Source organism: Sciurus carolinensis, chromosome 3 (genome assembly GCF_902686445.1).
Source record: "Sciurus carolinensis chromosome 3, mSciCar1.2, whole genome shotgun sequence".
Taxonomy (NCBI): Eukaryota; Metazoa; Chordata; class Mammalia; order Rodentia; family Sciuridae; genus Sciurus; species Sciurus carolinensis.
Genome location: NC_062215.1, coordinates 149,466,335 through 149,485,653, shown reverse-complemented (window position 1 = coordinate 149,485,653; position 19,319 = coordinate 149,466,335). Strand labels below are relative to the sequence as shown.

Sequence of the window (19,319 nt, the reverse complement as noted above, 5' to 3'; positions counted from 1 at the left end):
GTCTCTCTTATTACTCGTTTCTTCAGCTGAGCTATCAGTTATACTCTACTCTCTTGCTAAGAAATCTTGAGAGTCCAGTATACCTTTCTAGGATTTACTAGTTAATTCTTTTACTATACCAGAGAGAGCTAAGAAATAGAAGTCATGAAGAATGAATATGCTAAGTTAAAAAACATTCTAACATCAATGCAGAGAAACCAAGCAAATCGATATTCCATGCTTTGTACAATTACTTTTAACAGAAATTTATACTTCACATCAACTGTTTTCAAATACCTATAAAATATTCATTTTGGGGTACTGTTCACTCTGCAAATAATACAAATAAGCTGAGATGGTCTATTTTCCAAATAAAACATCCATAATAATTAGGCTTATATTACTATTGATCATAAAGCAGATTTCAAAACAAAAAACTGAATAACACTATACAAATGGGGGAGGAGGACATGAACTTAAATGATTTTTTTTATTTAAAATTTTTAAAGTTGTCAATGGATATATATTCAGTGCTGAGAACTGAACCCAGGGCCTCACACATGCCAGGCAAGTGCTCTACCACTCAGCCACAACTCCAGCCCCAATCTTAAATATTACCTATTAAATTCTTAGTTTCAAGATTACTTACATTTTATTTGCTTTCTCTGGAGTTTCAAATTCTTTCCACAAACTATCAACCTCTTGAAGTTTCTTCTCATTTAGAACCTGCAATAAAACATTTAAATAGTTTTCTTCAAATGGACCAGCTCAGGCAAGTGCTACATTCTTCAAGTACTATACATTATAAAATAAGGGCGGTGAAGGCTATTTTTCTAACTGAAATAATGAACTAGGTTTTTATGCAGTACAAACTTTTGATCAAATTACCAGTTCATGCTGGATCTAGCTGGGGTCTTTGAGAACCTTCAAGCTGTTCATGCATACTTTCAGGAGTCACACTATGCACTTATCTTTGCATATAAAAATGAATTATACCATCATTTTTGCTTTGAGAATGTCTAACTTTTCCTTTTAAATACTTCAGAGAACATTATCTTTCAGCTGGTGCAGTGGTACAAGCCTGTAATCCCAGCAACTCAGGAAGATGAGGCTGGATTGCCGGTTTAAAGCTAGTCTCAGCAACTTGGCAATACCCTGCCTCAAAATTTAAAATTAAAATAAAAGGGGGTTGGGGATGTGGCTCACAGGTAAAGCACCCCTGGGTTCAATCCCCTGTACCAAAACAAAAAGATCTTTGTACCTACATATGTTATGTTCTACAGGACAAGTTACTGAAAGTGGAGTTAACTGATCATGTAAAACAGGCTTATCTTGACAGATGTGGCCACATTACTTTTAAGAGATTTTATCGGTTTCACTTAAATCAAGGGAGTAAATAAAAGCCACGTACTGTGGCCTGTGCCTGCAATTCCCCAGCTACTCCAGAGGTTGAGGCAGAAGGACTGAGTTCAAGGTCAGTCTCAACAACTTAGTGAAACTCAAAATGAGAGGGAAAAAAAAAAAAAAAAGTGAGCAATATGGTTCAGAGGTATAGCACTCTTGAGTTAAACCCCTATACCACAAAACGAAAACAAAAACAAAAACAAAAACAAAACAACAACAACAAAAAACAGTATTATGAAGTGTGTAAAACTTTTTTCAGATGAGCAGGGCAAGATAATTTTAAAGATTTGTTGTTCAAATTAATTAGACATATTTATAGAATTTGAAAAGTTGGTTGAAATAAATCAAACAAAATATTAAAGGAACCACAAGTTATGGAGCTGTAAACATTACAAAGTATACTGTTGGTATAAAAAAACAAAAACCCCCACAAAACTATAAGCTATAATAGTTCCATTTTGCAAAACATGAAGCTTTATAATCTAAAAACATTCAACCAAATTTCATGACTGCACTAAAATATTTACTGAAGTTTTTTTTAAAAAGGTGGTTCACGGAGTACTCTCAACTTTTCAAAATTATTCAGTGACTATAAGAATGATAACCAAAGGTCACCAATTGTCAAGAGGATGTGTATCAAATAAGGGATATGACTAACGAGTAAGATTCACATTTTTTTCCCTAGCTGAAAAGAAATGTATTTGAAGATAACATTTGGGTAACAAAATTGGCATATTTAGAAGATATTATCACCACTCTTAAATTGAAGTTAAAATAAAAAAGGAAGTATAAAATCATGGTGAGTCATGCCTAACCAAAAGGTTTACAAAGACTTTATTAGGGCAAACAAAACCTTGGCTATTATGTTCCCAACCGTTATATAACATATGGAAGATAACATTACTAATAAAGAGTATGAACAAAAGAATAACATTTTATTTTACATTTGCCTCAAATTTTTAACCATTCACTTTAAATAGGGAAATTTCAAACACCTGTAGGCAAAATTCATTTTAAATTCTGCTTTGGATTAAGACAGTAATAATTTCCATTTCTAAGTAGAATCAGTATATAGCTACTGTAACCATTAAAATCTTTAGTACTGCTATTTATACTGTTTGCTATTTTTAAACATGTCTATTATCTTACAGACACATATTGATACTAACCTCTCCCCTGCTATGTGAAAATATTCACAGTAAAAATCAGAAAAGAAAAATCTTTCCATAATGTGCCAAAAATGACCAGAGCATCCTTGGAAAGATCACCAGTATCAGTATATCAAAAACTATCTTTCTTAATTTTCATTTTTTTATAGCACAACTTATATATATATTTCAAATGGACAAAAAATTAGTATCATTTACAGTTATCTTAAGATAAACTGCCTTTGAATGGCGGCTTCCTTTCCAGCACTCTGAGTCTACAAGATGTATCTAGAAAATTTACTATGGTGGAAAATGAAGACTGCTTGAATCGAATGGGGGCTGTGGTTTTCTTTTTGATTAATTGCTGTAGCACTGTCCTTCTGGCGGCTGAGGAAGTTCCACGTTTTCTTTAGACACCATTAGGCGCCCTAGCTCTTGCAGAACGACCTTGATGCTGTACGAACTCTGCCATTTTGCTAGCACTGATATGGCCCGTGGGTCTACCATTCCATTAGAACTATTAACTCCATTCATATTAATTTCGTTACAAATCTTACAAAGGGGGGTGCTTCTGGGTATTTAGGTCCACATTCTATTTTAAGGCTGTATGTTCGGTTTTCATAAATTGTTCTTGGAGGCCCAATTATCATCCCTGTCCATCTCGTAAGTGTATGTCTTCGTCATCTTCAGGACCCCAGCTAACTGTGCCATCTCCTACTCCTTTCTGGCCTTCTTTGAGTTCTTCCAACAGTCGGAAATTGCGAGGGACTTTTACTCCCGAGCCCGTGGTGGCTGCCATCTTGCGTCGCTGTCGCTCGAAGGCCGGCCCCTTCTTCTCCCCGCCCCCCCCACCAAGTCGCCGGGCGCTGGCGCGCAGGCGCCAAATTTTCATTTTTGATTTGGGATTTTCTATTTTACTTTATAGTTGATGCTAACTTTTTAAGTTTCACTTCATCACAGACAATGTGGACAAGTAATTTTTATGAAACTTGAGTACAGGATATAAACCAATAATATAGTATAACATGCAAATTGAATAGTATAACATGCAAATTACTCAAAAAGGTACCAATTGATAAATGCAATATGGAATAACTTCAAAAACTTTATGCCAAGTGAAAAAAGCCAAACACAAAGATCAAAACACTACTGCATTTACATGAACTCTCTTAAAAAAGACACAATTACACAGACGAAAAGTTGATCAGTGGTTGCTTAGAGCTGGCACTACCTTGAAAATAGGCATAAGATAGATTCCATCTTACTCCAGTCAGAGTGGCAATTATCAAGAATACAAGTAACAATAAATGTTGGCGAGGATGGGGGGAAAAAGGTACACTCATACATTGCTGATCTGCAAATTGGTACAACCACTATGGAAAGCAGTATGGAGATTCCTCAGAAAACTTGGAATGGAACCATCATCTGACACAGCTATCCCACTCCTCAGTTTATACCCAAAGGACTTAAAATCAGCATACTACAGTGAAGAAGTCACATCAATGTTTATAGCAGCTCAATTCATAATAGCTAAACTATGGAACCAACCTAGGTGCCTTCAACAGATGAATGGATAAAGAAAATGTGGTATATATACACAATGGAATATTTCTCAGTTAAAAAAAAAAAGGAGTATCTATGATTTTTGTCAGTAAATGCATGGAACTGGAGACTCATGCTAAGTGAAATAAGCCAATCCCCTTTAACCAAAGGATGTACAAAGGATGTATATTCTTTCTGATATGCAGATGCTAACATACAAGGAGAGGCGGGAATAGAAGTTCAGTGGCTTAGACAAAAGGGAGGGGATACAATAAGATAGCAGAATGAATCGAACACAACTTTCCTATGTTTATATATGAATAAACCACCAGTGAAACTCCACTTCATCATGTACAAGAAGAATGGGATCCTAATTGGAATGGGTCGTACTCCATGTATGTATAATATGTCAAAATACACTCTACAGTCATGTATATCTAAAAAAGTTGTTTTTAAAGAAAAAAGAAAATAGGCAGAAGAGGCTCCTGGGATGATGTAAGAGGGATGGCACAACTGCATTCCACCCCCTTAAAACATATCAGGTGAGTTATATAGCATGTAAAGTACATTCAACACAGCTGGAAAAAAGTATTATTCAGTAATTTGGCTGTATGCAAGCATTTGGTATGTGCACCAGAAATGTTCCTCTCCAAAGTCTAAGAAGATGAAGAAACATAATGCTATGCTATATATCTGCACTGTACAATGTGACCACTAAAATTAAAATTAATAAAAAAAATTGAAAAATCTCCTGTGGCCTGGGGATATAGCTCAGCCCTAAGCATGTATGATTCCCTCCCTGTGTTCAATTCCCAGTTTCACTCACCCCTGCCCCCATATAATCCCCTCATACTAACCACATTACAAGTATAAAAGTTAAACACTGGCTAGTAGTAGCTACTATGTTGCACAGCACAGCTAAAGGTCTGGGATTAGCAATACTAACAGCTGTCTTTTCATCATGCCCCTTGTGATACAGATTGAGTTTTGGTAACATTCTAGAACTATATTGGTTGTAAGTAATTATAAGAAGTAACTATACTGGTCAGGCATAATCCCAGCAGTTTGGGAGGCTGAGGCAGGAGAATCACAAGTTAAATTTACAAGAGCCTAAGTAACTTGGTGAGACCCTGTCTCTAAATAAAATATAAAAAGAACTGGGCATGTAGCTCAATGGTGAAGAACCCATGGGTTCAATCCCTAGTACCCTGCCCCCAAAGTAACTATAATAGTTCCTATAACAGTCCTTGCATTTGTACATAGAAAAACCCTTTGAAGGTGGTGGTGGGGGGGCTAGAAACTGAACACAGGGCCTCTATAAGCCACACCCCCAGCCCTGTATAATCTTCTTAATGAACAATAAACTATGGAAACTGCTTTTACTATACATGGAATTATACATGTACACTGGGTTGTATATTAAACATATTCTGCATAAATTAAGGTGGAAAAACTTCTTAAAAGCATTCTCAAAACATGAACTTTCTTGTAATCAATATAATTTTATACCCCAGATTTTGAAAGATTGGGAAGCTAAAAAACATGTACTGTATGTCTACCTTTTTGGTAATTCACATACTATAAAATATTTACCTTCTGAAAGCGCATAATTTGTTTCACAAAATTGTGCAATCATTACTGTTATTTAACTTCAGAACATTCTGTTTGTTTATTTTATTCAGAAGGAATAAAAAACTAATATTAGTTTCAAAAATTATAAAATAATCAGTATTTCTATATAGTCAAGCCCAACTTTAGGTTTCATAAGCCTCATTAATTTTGAACAGTAACTTACAGAGATATAACACTGAAAACTGTAATATAACACTTATCTTTATAGGCCAGGGTATTCATTAATATAAATAAGAAATTCACCAAAAGACATGGTTGTATACTTTGTTTTATGACCCAGATCTAGAAATTAGACAATTAATAAACCAATTCCTCTTCATACCATCAGAGGCAGCCAGTGGACCGTGCAAACTTGCTTCCTCCTAATGTCCAGTTCAGGATAGCATTAAAATCAATTCAGGACAGACACTGATTCAAAGTATGACAGACCATATGAGTAAGAGAATTTAGGAATTTAGATTCTAGAGGCTGGAGAAAAGCAAAATAAACACATTTCAGAGCTCTAACGGGAAATAAGGCTCTTAAAAGTTCCTTAAAATTGCTAATATTGCACTTACAGATTACTCCAATGACAAGAAAAAAAAGCCAAGCTGTCTTTTGGCTTTGAATTATTATTTTATTTGTTTTCTTAAAAAATAAGTATCTGGGGGCTATGGCTGTGGCTGTGGCTGAGTGGTAGAGCGCACTAGACTCAGATGTGTGAAGCACTGGGTTCGATCCTCAGCACCACATAAAAATAAATACATCAAATAAGGGTATCCTGCCCATCTACAACTAAAAAAATATTTCTAAAAATAAGTATCTGATATAACAAATACACACAGAAGTATGTTTTCAAATGTCAGAAGTTAAGCTCTGTACTTTCTGATTTCTACCACAAATAAACTTGAGTTTTTTGACTGACAACTGGAACTGTACATGTTCTCTTTTGTTTGCTACCAAAGATTGAACTCAGGGGCACTCAACCACCGAGGCACATCGCCAGCCCTTTTTTGTATTTTACTTAGAGACAAAGTCTCGCTGAGTTTCTTAAGGTCTCATTAAATTGCTGAGGCTGGCGATCCTCCTGCCTCAGCCTACCAAGTCTCTAGGATCACAGGCGTGCGCCACCGCACCCGGCTGTACATGTTTTATCTAACACTTTTGTCTTATATCAACATATACACCTAAAATATGAAAACTTTGTTTTTCGTTGCTAGGGTTGAAGAGCTCCTGCCTGGCATATGTAAAGCACTCAACCTACCTCGTTCCTTCTAACACCTTAATAGAACTCCACTAAACTCATGTCCCATTGTTCAACCATTTTCGTGTTGATTCCAAACTTTTCCCATTAAAACAACCAAGTCTCATATTGGTATCACCAGCCCAGACTTCTCCTCTAATCTTCAAACCTGAAATTCTGAAGAGTCCTATCTACACAATTCATTACCAAGTCTAAAAGACAACCTAAGTTTCACATAGCCCAGATCCACAAATCTCCAGCACCCGTACCCCCAAACAGCCTTCACACTTAACCGTCTTAAATCAAAACCCACATGCAATCCATCAGCCAACTGTCAGTTCTACCTTTAAGATTCCTCAATGTTCCCTCCATAACAACTTTCAAGTCAAGCAATCTAAACTTGTTTGAATTAATGCAAAAATATTCTTGCTTCCCTCCCTGTAATCTAGTCTTCACACAGAATAACCTTTTTTAAAAGACAAATTACATCAAGTTACTCCTCTGTTTAAAAGCTTCCCAGCATTCCTCAAAGAACCCCAAATAAGATCCGATCTCTTTAACATAAATGCAGAACTCCAGACACGGCTGCTGTCCACCTCTTCAACTAAACCAAATTCTCTAAGGCAGAGAATTCTCTAAGGGTCGCCCAAACGGCAGGGCCACGTGCTTACCGCAACACCGGACCCTCAGGCTTTCCACTTCCTTTCCGAGCCCGGGGACCTATAAGGTACCCACACGATCCTCGGAGCTTTCGGTCTCTCCGTAAGGCTTATCCCTCTTCTCGCCTGTTCAACACAGGCCTTCCCCACCAACGGCTCAGTCTCCCACCTACCTTAAAGATGGCGTAGCCAACCGACGTTTCAAATAGCACCAACATAGTGAAGCCGGGTCAGGGCGCCACGCGGCCCACCACGAGCTCTTGTACCAGTGCAAAAAAAAAAAAACCCACCAACTTTGCAGCCACAAAAGGACCGCTAGGCCGAAGCTTAGAGCACAAACGTCCACGTCTTCCCGTAAAGGATCAGACCACGCCGCCTAAAACGTTCCACGTTGGACTGCATGGGGAACGCAGGTACGCGCGTCTCCTCCTCCGAGGGTTCTGGGATATCTACGTCACTTCCGACAGGAGACTGCCGCATAGCATGCAGTCACTTCCGGAATGTTCCCGCCATAGGAGGTGGCGTAGTGGGCCTTGAGAATACCGCGAGATGTGTTAAGGCTCCGAATGCGCTTTGACGCAACCAGGCTGGGCTATTAAAGGGAAAAGAGTTCGCGTTTTATTATTTTTAAATCTCGCCACGCCGTAACGGATATGTTTTACCTTGAAAGAAGTGTGGAACCGTCTCGCAGCGTGTCTGTTTTAGGCATCTGGATTTGAAGTGCTAGATAGTGCTGTTGGGTTTCCTCCCTTTCAAGCTTGCCTTGAAGGGAACGCCGTGAGTGGCACCGTGACGGTATCTGCGGGTATTCTTGTTCTCCTCTGTCTGTCCAAACTGATTATTAGCACAGATTTCTTTCAAATATATGTAAACTTCTCCTGTTTTTTTTTTTTTCTATATTTTTAAAAATGACTCCAGGGTATGAATTTAGACCTTGTCTCCTTGCCTCAATGTAATTTGCTTTTCTGGGACCTTTCCTTAGTGTTCTTGTTTAAATACCCCAGGTTTTCCACAAGTCTGGCTTCTAATCGTTGAAATTTCCTTCCTCACTTACCAAACCCTCTGTTCAGATTACCTGTGAACATTAAACTGAAACCTGCTGAAGGTTGTGGGACACTAAGTAATTTGCTTTTTCTCCAACTCCACAACCTGGGATCAAAAGAAAATAATGTCCTGATTTGAATAATAGAAAAGATGAAAGTGAGGGGAAATCAAAGGATAGGGGGATCTAGAGAGCAGACTGGAGAGTGATTGATTATAGCCGTAGCTATAATCCAGTGTGGTCAGGGTGTCAAGAGAAATCAAAATAGCTCCAGAATGATGGATGAAGTGGACGCACTATATCTCTTTATAGTATTGTTTATCTTCACGATATTTTTCTGTTTGGTCTCCTTAACAAAAGCACCATTTACTGCAGAGTGGAATCTATATGTTAACACTTTTTGTGTGTCCAGTTGTTTTTTTGTTGTTGTTTTGTTTTTTTGTGGTGCTGGGGATTGAACCCAGGGCCTTGTACGTGGGAGGCAAGTACTGTACCAACTGAGCTATATCCCCAGCCCTATGTGTCCATATAGAGCATTATGTTGTGCTAATCATGAACCAGGATCTCATTAGGTAATTCTAAAATTTTAATGAATGAATGCCTGCAGGAAGTAAAATTTTTTTCCTTGCATGTAAATCTTTGCATCATTTATCTAAAATAAAATGAAACCACTTATTCAATGAAATCTCTACCATGCATCTCCTAGAATTTGTCCTTGCATACTGCCATTTACATAATCACCTCAATATGATGTTTCAGAGCTGGCTCTGATTTTGGATTTGGATCTCAGCCAAATACAATAATTGTCTGAAAATTCCCTGTTGCAAGGGAAAAATGAGAGTCTTAATACTTTATTAAACATAGTTCTAGGTCAAGGGGAGATAGCACAGAGAAGTATAAGGGAGAAAATATGGATGAGTATAGATAACAAGGCCTTGTAATTTTATTCCTGGGCTGAGGGTTTAGCTCTGATACAGCATTTGCTTGCATGTATGAGGCCCAGGGTTCAATCCCCAGGGTTGGGGGGGGGGGATGGATATATATATATATTTATAGATATATCTATATATATAGATATATAGATATAGATACATCTGCCTAACATGGCGAAATGGCAGTAAGAAAACACATGGTTCTTCTGTTTTCTCAGTACACTTCATCTCCATCCCTGTGCAACTAGAATATAGGTTCCATAAAATTTGTCACTGAATCCCTGGTAGTATGCTAGTTTCTGGCATATTTAGGAATTTCTTAAATGTGACTAGCAAATGAATAAATGAGTGAGTAGAATGAATGAATTGGAGGTTTACATTATTTCAAGGGGCTAGTAGAAGTTTCAGGTACTTTTTGAGACTTTCTGAGTAGCAAAAGATATCATTATGCTCAGAGATCTCCCATATATCTAGTAAAAGGTAGAGAATGATCTGGTTGGTGAACATCTTTTGCATATACAATAGATATTTGACTGTCTATTTTGTGCCAGGCACTAAGGACCTAGCAGTATGTGTGGGAGGTGGGGGCATGGGACACACACACACACATTTCAAAAACCTCCAAACTTCATGGGATTTATATTCTAGTGAAGTGGAACAGAAAACCAAAAAGTAAAATACCTATTACATTAGATGAAACTATATACTATATAGGCACTGCCCACATCGTTGCACATCTTCTCCATGTCACCACCTTCAGGGGTAACATCCCTTTCCAGCTTCCAGGGAAGCAACTTTTGTGCTTCCTATCTTGTTCTTTCTGAGGTGTTGGCCATTTGTGACCTACTTTTTCTTTTGGCTAAAGTCCTTTCCTTTCTTTCAGAGCCCATGGGTGCTTGGAGGGGACAGAGGCAACTAGGAGATATATATAGATATAGATATAGATATAGATATAGATATAGATTTTTTTTTTTTTTTTTTTTTTTTTTTTTTTTTTGCGGTGCTGGGGAATCGAACCCAGGGCCTTATATTTGCAAGGCAAGCACTCTACCGACTGAGCTATCTCCCCAGCCCCCAATTAGGATATATGTTGGAAGATGAACAGAAACAGGCTCTAACCTCTGACCATTTGTTCTCTTCTCTTTCTCTTTCTTTCTCTCTCTCTCTCTCTCTCTCTCTCTCTCTCTCTCTCTCTCTCTCCCTCTCTCTCTATGTATGTTTGTGTGCCAGGGATTGAATCCTTAGGGCCTTGCTAAGTTGCTGTGGCTGTCTTTGAACTTGTGATCTTCCTGCCTCAGCCTCCCCAGCTACTGGGATTATAGGAGTGTGTGTGCTGGGATGTGTGATGGTTTCCTCACATGACTCTTACCTCTCTCTCCAGTCCTGCATTTTCCAAGGTCTTCCTGCCATCAGACCAGTTCTTGTATGAACCTCAGTGTCTTTCTCTTACTTTACTGTATGGATTCTATGCAAATCAATAGTATCTGTTTCAGTTTAGTTCCTTTTCAGTTAAAATGTTTGCTGAACATTCAGATGGAAAAGTTTGGAGGCTAGTCTACCCAGACAACACAGAGGATGTGGGTGAGCTATATTGCCTAATCCTACAAAGCAGCACAAGAAGATCTTGTCTCTGACTACCTAAAACATACTAACATCCTTTCATCAGTTTCTTATGAGCTCGAATCATTTCCTCTGAACAAGTCAACTCTGGGTATGTAGCCAAAATTGAGTTTCTGGTCTTTCTTGGTCACATCGTGGTATAGCCCTGAACAGACTATGATTTGACCTCTAACTTTGACATTACCATCTCTGTTAATCCCTTGCCCTTAGGGAGTTTATAATATCTCTTTCAAAAATAAGATTTATGGATTGTGGTTATAGCTCAGTGGTAGAGCACTTGTGTGGCATGTGTGACACACTGGGTTCAATCCTCAGCACCACATAAAAAAATAAAGGCATTGTGTCCATCTACAACTAAAAAAAATTTAAAAAATAAGATTTATGCATATTAAACATAAGACACTTTTAAAGGATAACTTGTTTATATGCCTACTACATATTAGGTACTAAATATTTTTTCTGGTCAAAGACATGGAATCCCTGACCTCAAGAAAGCTAAATGATTGGTGGAGAAAACAGACTAGCACAATGCAATTGTAATACAGCAGAAGGAAGCCTTATTGCCTACCTGTTATATCCTATGTATCCTTATATTTTATCCTATCAAATCTCTGCTTTACCTCTTATTACTTATGGGTCTGTGACACCGTGAGTAAATGATTTAACTTCCCTGGTACTTTACTTCTGTATAGAATAAGAGTAACATCTACCTCACAAGTGTTCTTGTGGGCTGGGGTTGTAGCTCAGTGGGAGAGGGCTTGCCTGGCATTTTCAATGCACTGAGTTTGATTCTCAGCACCACATATAAGTAAGTAAAATAAAGGTCCATTGACAACTAAAAAAAATTAAAAAAAAAACAATTGTTATTGTGTCTTTTAAACAAGATAAAATTTTGATTGACATAATTTAAATGTTCACTAAATAGCCACCATTACCATGTAATTAATTTAAGACAATAATTTAAATAGACCAAAGGAGAGATTTATCAAAAAAGAAACTAAAATGTAGAACAAAATCCACCAAGAGTTTAACATATACCTCATCCTACTCTCAGGAAGCGTACATGTGCACACACATATACCCCTTTGCACTTTGAGAAAACAAAACCAGCATCTAGTTTTAGATTCTAAATTAAATGAAATTTTGAGCTTTCCTATAAATTCCTGATTCTCAAACAATAACAATAACAACTCTATCTCTAACTTTTACAATGGAAATATCTGAAGATATAGGAAAACTTTAGAGGTAAAATAATCTTGTAACAAATTGCTATTCTTCTATTAACAGATGTTAACTTGGAGGCTACGTGGATATTTTTCTTTAAATATACATCTTGTCTGTTCTGCTTTGTGGTGAGCAAGTTCTTTTTTCCAAGTGCAGGAATCGAACCCAAGGGCTATATGCATAAGAGACAAACACTCTACCACAGAACTATACCCTCAGTCCCTAGTAAACTATTTTATTACTGGCCTCCTAAACAACTTTCTTGCAAGTAAATTTCTAAGTAATTCTTTTATCTTTTCGTCTTTTTTTGGCAATTTTTTTATTCCATTGAGACCCAAGAGGATTCACCTGTCAGTCTTGAGGAAGCTGCATTGTCAGAGAAGAGCATTGCATAGGCTTTTTTCATCTATATATATAATTTTTCTGGTTCTTGAGCTAATGCTTTATGACAGTAGAACTTTAAAACTGTGTGTGTATGTGTGTGTGTGTGTGTGTGTGTGTGTGGTGTTGAGACAGTATTTTTGCTGTGTTACTCAGGCTGGAGTCCAACTTGGACCCAAGTGATCCTCCTACCTCAGCCTTCTAAGTAGCTGGGACTATAGGTGTGTTCCACTGTACTTGGTTTCTTTATGTGTTTCTGAATCTGTTTTTGATTAATGACCAGGTCTGGATCTACTTCTGATTTTGATTTGTGTGTGACTGTTGGTGGAAGCAACATGGAATCTGGCATTTATTTGTTTGTTTATGAGGACCATTTAGGCTCTACCAGATGGCAGACAGACATAAGGAATCTAGTCACTGTTGAATAGCAAAGGTCAGGGTATCTGACTAACTTTTTATGTTTGTTTTCATTTTGAGACATGGTCTTGCTAAGTTGCTTTGTCTCTTTGTTCTGTTAATTTGTCTCTTACCTCTTTGTTTGTCCCGGCATTCTCTGTGTTATTTGTCTATAGGTCATTTTGTTAATTAGCTAAAAAAGCATTTTATATGTCTATAAACAAAAAACAGCTCTTTGAAATCTGTAACTACTATAACCAATTGGTGAATTTTGTGTTTTATAATTTCTCCCTCCCCGCAAAAGAAAGATACCTTTTATAATACCTCACTTAAATTTTTGTTTCTTTAGTTACATACTCTCTGAAAACTATTGGGACTTAATTGGTCATAATTATATATTATTTGTATGTAATCAAAAAGATCACCATAAAAGGAGAAAATACATACAAAAAAGGAAAAATGGAGCTGGGTGTGATGGTGCATGCCTGTAATCCCAGAAGCTCCAGGGGCTGAGGTAGGAGGATGGCAACTTCAAAGCCAGCCTCAGCAGCTTAGCAAGGCCCTGAGCAACTTAGCAAGACCATGTCTCAAAATAAAAAAATAAAACAGGCTGGGGTTGTGGTTCAGTGGTTAAGGGCCCCTGGGTTTAATCACTGGTACCAAACATAAATAAATAAATAAATAAACATAAAAGGAAAAATTGAAGCTGTTTTCATAATGGTGTGTAGTAAATACTTTGGTCTTGCCCAAAGAAGGGTATAGCCTATACCCTCAGCTTTGGGGAGATAACTTACATCATACCTGATATGAGTGTTTAGGGTAGGAGCTGGTCACAACAGATATGCCAGAAAGATCAATCATGTGGTCCTAACAGGTAGGAACTGGGGTTTATGACGTTTTCAGCCAAACTGGAGACAGAATTCAACTAGGTAGGTAATCAGTCAATCAATCACACCTATGTGAACTCCAATAAAAACTCTGAGCATTTAAACTCAAGTGAACTTCTCTGGTTGGCATACTCTATCCAGATTGTCATACATCATTGCTGGGAGGGTAATATACCCTGACTCCATGGGATAGAATAATGGAAACTTTGAGTTTATTCAGGCTGCTATAACAGGATACCATAAATGGGGAGACATAAACAACAGAAATTTACTTCTTCAGTTCTGGAGGTTAGAGTCTAAGATCAAGGTGCCCACAGACCCAGGTTCACAGGGGCTGTCTTTTTTTGTAAGCTCACATGGCAGAAGTAGGAAGAAAGTTCTCTGGGATTTTCTTTTTCTTTTTTTTATTTTTGTAGATTTAGATAGACCTTTTTTTTTTATTCGTTTATTTATGTGTGGTACTGAGAATCGAACCCAGTGCCTCATGCATGCTAGGTAAGCACTCCACCACTGAGCCACAACCCCAACTCTGGGATTTTCTTTATAAAGGAATAATCCTATTCAAGAAGGCTCTGCTTTTTTGATCTAATCACCTCCGAAAAGCCCCACTTCTAAATACATCACATTGGGGATTACATTATAATGTGAATTTTGGTAGGATACAGTTAGTTGATAGAACAACTTTTCCAGGTTTTGCCCTATGCACCTTTCTCTTAACCGATTTTGATCTGTATCCTTTTCCTGTTGTTGGGACTAATGACACGTTAACTAACTCAGGCTGACTTCTTTCTCCCTGGCGAGTGAGCAAGATCAAGGCCTCAAAGGCGGTTTCAAAGGTTCATGACGATAAACCGGACCACCGTCAGGGATTGGTTAACAACAGTTCCCCGAACGTGATCAGCTCGTGCTTGCCATATAGTCCAATGGGACTCTCGCCTGCGTGAACACCCCTGCCTTGCTGACCTTTAAGCTGATTGGTTCCCGCCTAGCCCCCACCCTACATAAAAGCTGTGTGATTTCCTCAATAAACGAGTTCCTGCTGTGACTGGTCTCCCTGATGCATCTGATTGTCCTCCACCAGGAAGGCTGGGAGCGGGCGGTCAGTCGGCCCTACCTTTCCCGGTCTGACCTTGTTGGGGAGTGTCCCCTTCCCTTGTCGCTGGTCGAGAAGAGCAAGGGGACTTAAGACCCTGACATCCTGTAATAAATTATAACCATAAGTATAACAGCTTTCAGTGATTCTGTCAGTACTTGTAGCAAATTTTTGAACTCCACGCATATGAATTTAGAACAAAGAAGAGAGAATCTTAAAGGAATTTACTTTTATATAATAATTATTTGAATAAGCCTGAATGTATGATGAGTGGAAATTGAAATGGAGTATGACTTTTTGCTTCTGATTTGTTGGAAGATTTTATTATTATTTGGGAAATGTAAAGGGTTCTGGAGGCATTATTTTTTTTTTCTCTTTTTTTGAAGAAAAAGTAGGAAAGTCCCATAGAAATACAAATGAACTAAATCATGGTGTGAGGAGAAGCTCCATGTATGGATGAAACACAAATCCTAAAGGCATGCCCCTAGAGGATCCATAATTTGACAGGTACTACAAAACACAGCACAAAATGACATAGGGAGAGATTCATTATAAAATTCTTCAGTCAGAACAGAAAAAATAAAATGAAATAAAATTCTTCAGTCAGCCTAGATGCCCATCAATAGTCAAATGGATTAAGAAAATGTGGTATGTATACACAATAAACTCTTAGCCATAAAGAAGAATGAATTTATGGCATTTGCCAGTAAATGGATGGAAATGGAGAACATCATGCTCATTGAAATAAGCCAGACTCAGAAAATCAAGGGTTGAATGTTTGCACTCATATGTGGAATTCAGAGCAAAATAAGGGAAAGAAGGGAGTGGGGGTGGGGGATTGAAAATTATAAAGATATAGAGAAGATCAGTGGAGTAGGAGATAGAAAGGGAGCGAGGAGGGAAGGGAAAGGGGAGGAAATGTGGAATTAGTTTGATAGAATCACATTATATGCATGTTTTATAAATATACCACAGGGAATTTCACCTTTATGTAGATGTAGAAAGTACCAATCAAAAATAAATGAGCAAAACAAAGAACTGTAGAGGAAGGAGAATAGGGGGACGTGGGAGGGGAATGAAAGGGGATAGGAACAGGAAATAAAATCAAATTCCAAGCATGTATGATTTTGTCAAAATGAACCCAAATGCTGTCTGCTGTGTATAATAGTAATGCTCTGGCAACAAACAAAACAAAAAATCCCAAAAACAATACAGGTGATCAACAAATACATGAAAAAGTGCTCATCATCCCTAGTAATTAGAGAAATGCAAATTAAAACCACTCTAAGATTTTTATCTAACTCTAATTAGAATGGCTATTATCAAGAATGCAAGCAATAATAAATGTTGGCGTGGATGTGGGGAAAGAGACACACTCATACATTGCTGGTGGAGTTGCAAATTGGTGCAGCCACTCTGGAAAGCAGTATGGAGATTCCTCAGAAAGCTTGGAATGGACCCACTATTTGACCCAGCTATCCCACTCCTTGGTTTATACCCAAAGGACTTAAAATCAGCATACTACAGTGATGCAGCCACATCAATGTTCATAGCAGCTCAATTCACAATAGCTAGATTTTGTAACCAATTGAGATGCCCTTTGATTGATGAATGGAAAAAGAAACTGTGGTATATATACACAATGGAATATTACTCAGCCATAAAAAGAATAAAATTATGGCATTTGCTGGTAAATGGATGAAGTTGGAAAATATCATGCTAAATGAAATAGGCCAAGCCCAAAAAGCCAAAGGCTGAATGTTTGATAAGTGTAAGATGATATATAACAAGGGGGCTGGGGGGGAGAGAAGAATGAAAGAACTTTGGATGATATAGAGGAAAATGGGTGGAAATTGGTGAGGAAAAGAAATAGTAGAATGAAACAGACAGTGTTACCCTATGTGTATATATATATATATATATATATATATATATATATATATATGATTACATGCATGGTGTGAATCTACATTGTGTACAACCATAGAAATGAAAAGTTATACTCCATTTGTGTACAATGAATCAATATGGAATCTGTAAAAATAAAAAAAAAATTAATAAAAAAAATAAATAAAAAATAAAAAAGTAAAAGACCCCCAAAACAAAACAAAACAAAAATTCCCCAAAATTCAGAAATCCGTAGCTTGTCTAAGGTAAAATTCTTGTGTATATGTTTTGATGTGGGATGGAACCCAGGGTCTTACACATGCTAAGCAAGCACTCTACCACTGAGCTACAACTCCAACACTTAAAAATTTTATTTTGCGGAAGGGTCTTGGTAAATTTCCCAGGTTGGGTTTGGACTTGCCATCCTCCTGCCTCAGCCTCCCCAGTAGCTGGGATTGTAGGTGTGTGCCACCATACCCGTGGTAGGTAAGATTCTTGCATTGTATGAGTGTGCTATATTGCCTAAGAAAATACATCAGAATACTTTTGCCTATCTCCAGAAAAATATTAGTAAATCATATAAATTTATCTTAAGTTTCATAGAGCTTTTGTTTTGATGGCTTATAGCATTAATTATGTATATGATTTATGTACATACCTTGTCCCCTGACAAGACTTTTCAATAGTTTTGTTCTCAAATTCAAATCCCAAATTCAAAATAACAAAATTTTCCAGATGTTTTTTATACCTAAGCTTTATTTGAAGTTTTCTAGATAGTAATGGATAACCACCAAGGTGTTCCATTCTACCTTTTTAAATCATTATATTTGATGTTCTCCATATTTATAATTATTTTAATACTACTATGAAAGTTCTTTATTTTTCAAAATTCACAAATTTCATAACTAGAATGGGCTCTAACTCAGTGATAGAGAACTTGCTTAGCATGTGGGAAGCCCTGAATTCAATCACAGTACTACCAAAAACCCACTCTTTTTTGAGAAATGTTAGATAAAAAATAAAAGTCCAACTTCTACAAGTTAATTTATATAATTACAATGATAATTATTGATTTTTTCCAGGTTTCATTCACTTTTTTTTTTTTTTTTTTTGTATAAAAACTCTTATGTTGTAGCCATAGGTGGAGCCTGGATCCTCTGTACAGAGACTCTGGTGTGAGTTTTCACAGGATGGTCAGTGAATTCCTGATAGGGAGATTTGGTGAACAGTTTCTCTCCAGAGATCGGGAGTCAAATAGCTGTATGTCTTGGAGATGGCATCAAAGTGACCTTAGCAAAATTGCCCAAGGTGGCAGTGCAGCCCCTGGCAGAAGAGTAGTAGTCATCAATACCAGCCATCAGCAGCAGCTTCTTGGGCACAGGGGCTGAGACAATGCCAGTACCTCTGGGGGCAGGGATGAGCCGCACCAGCACAGAACCATAACGTCCAGTCACCTTGTAAGGGACAGTGTGGGACTTGCCAATCTTGTTCCCCCAGTAGCCTCTCCGCACAGGAACAATGGAGAGCTTGGCCAGGATGATGGCCCCTCAGATAGCAGTGGCTACCTCCTTGGAGCACTTTACTCCCAGTCCAACATGACCATTGTAGTCCCCGATAGCGGCAAATGCCTTGAACCTGGTCTGCTGGCCAGCACCAGTCTGCTTCTGTACAGGCATGATCTTCAAAACCTCATCCCTGAGTGACCCACCCCCCCCAGGAAAAAGTCCATAATCTCAGACTCTTTGATGGACAAAGAGAAGAGGTAGATCTCCTCTAAGGACTTGATCTTCATGACCTTGACCAGGCAGCCCAGCTTGGTGACCGGGATCCACTCCTTGTCTTTGGCCTTGCCTCCACAAGCGCCGTGACCCCGACCTCAGAGACTGCTGCCAAAGCCTCCTCTGAAGCCACCAGGGCCACCCATTCCGCCCCCCCCCCCAAGGCCCTCCGGGCCCTCCGGCTGCACCAGCGTCATTTGCCATTTGGTGTTTTCCCAGAGAAGAAGCATTATTGATATATTTCAGTAATTACGTACTTTCACAACTGAATAGATACACACTTATAGTCAGATATAATGACAGTTTATTAGTTTTCCATTGTAGTTGCAAGAAATTACCACAAATTTGCTAGCTCAAAACAACACCAATTTATTATCTTATAGTTCTAGATGTTAGATGTGAGAAATGGGCCTCAGTGGACTAAAATCAATGTGTTGGCAGGGCATCCAGCACATGAAGACTTTAGAGGAGGATCCCTTTTCTTGCCTTTTCC

The 19,319-nt window shown here is 38.0% G+C and overlaps 1 protein-coding gene and 2 pseudogenes across 2 annotated transcripts in view; all 3 read right to left on the bottom strand.

Annotated features, from left to right (window-relative positions):
- Nop58 (NOP58 ribonucleoprotein) overlaps nt 1-8,017 on the bottom strand; it is a 33,812-nt gene extending 25,795 nt beyond the window's left edge. The window contains exons 1-2 of one of the 2 annotated variants that reach the window (XM_047545737.1): nt 7,760-8,017; nt 629-705 (exon numbers count right to left, since the gene is read on the bottom strand). In XM_047545737.1, the coding sequence (XP_047401693.1) occupies nt 629-705; nt 7,760-7,804 (122 nt within the window). In that variant the 5' untranslated portion in view covers nt 7,805-8,017. Of the gene's footprint in view, nt 1-628; nt 706-7,759 lie in introns of those variants that run through there. The other variant, XM_047545739.1, reaches the window with a different exon arrangement.
- Nucleotides 2,889-3,338, bottom strand: LOC124980309 (ubiquitin-conjugating enzyme E2 variant 1-like; annotated as a pseudogene).
- Nucleotides 8,018-18,172: 10,155 nt separating the features above from the next.
- Nucleotides 18,173-19,030, bottom strand: LOC124980414 (40S ribosomal protein S2-like; annotated as a pseudogene).
- Nucleotides 19,031-19,319: the final 289 nt, after the last annotated feature.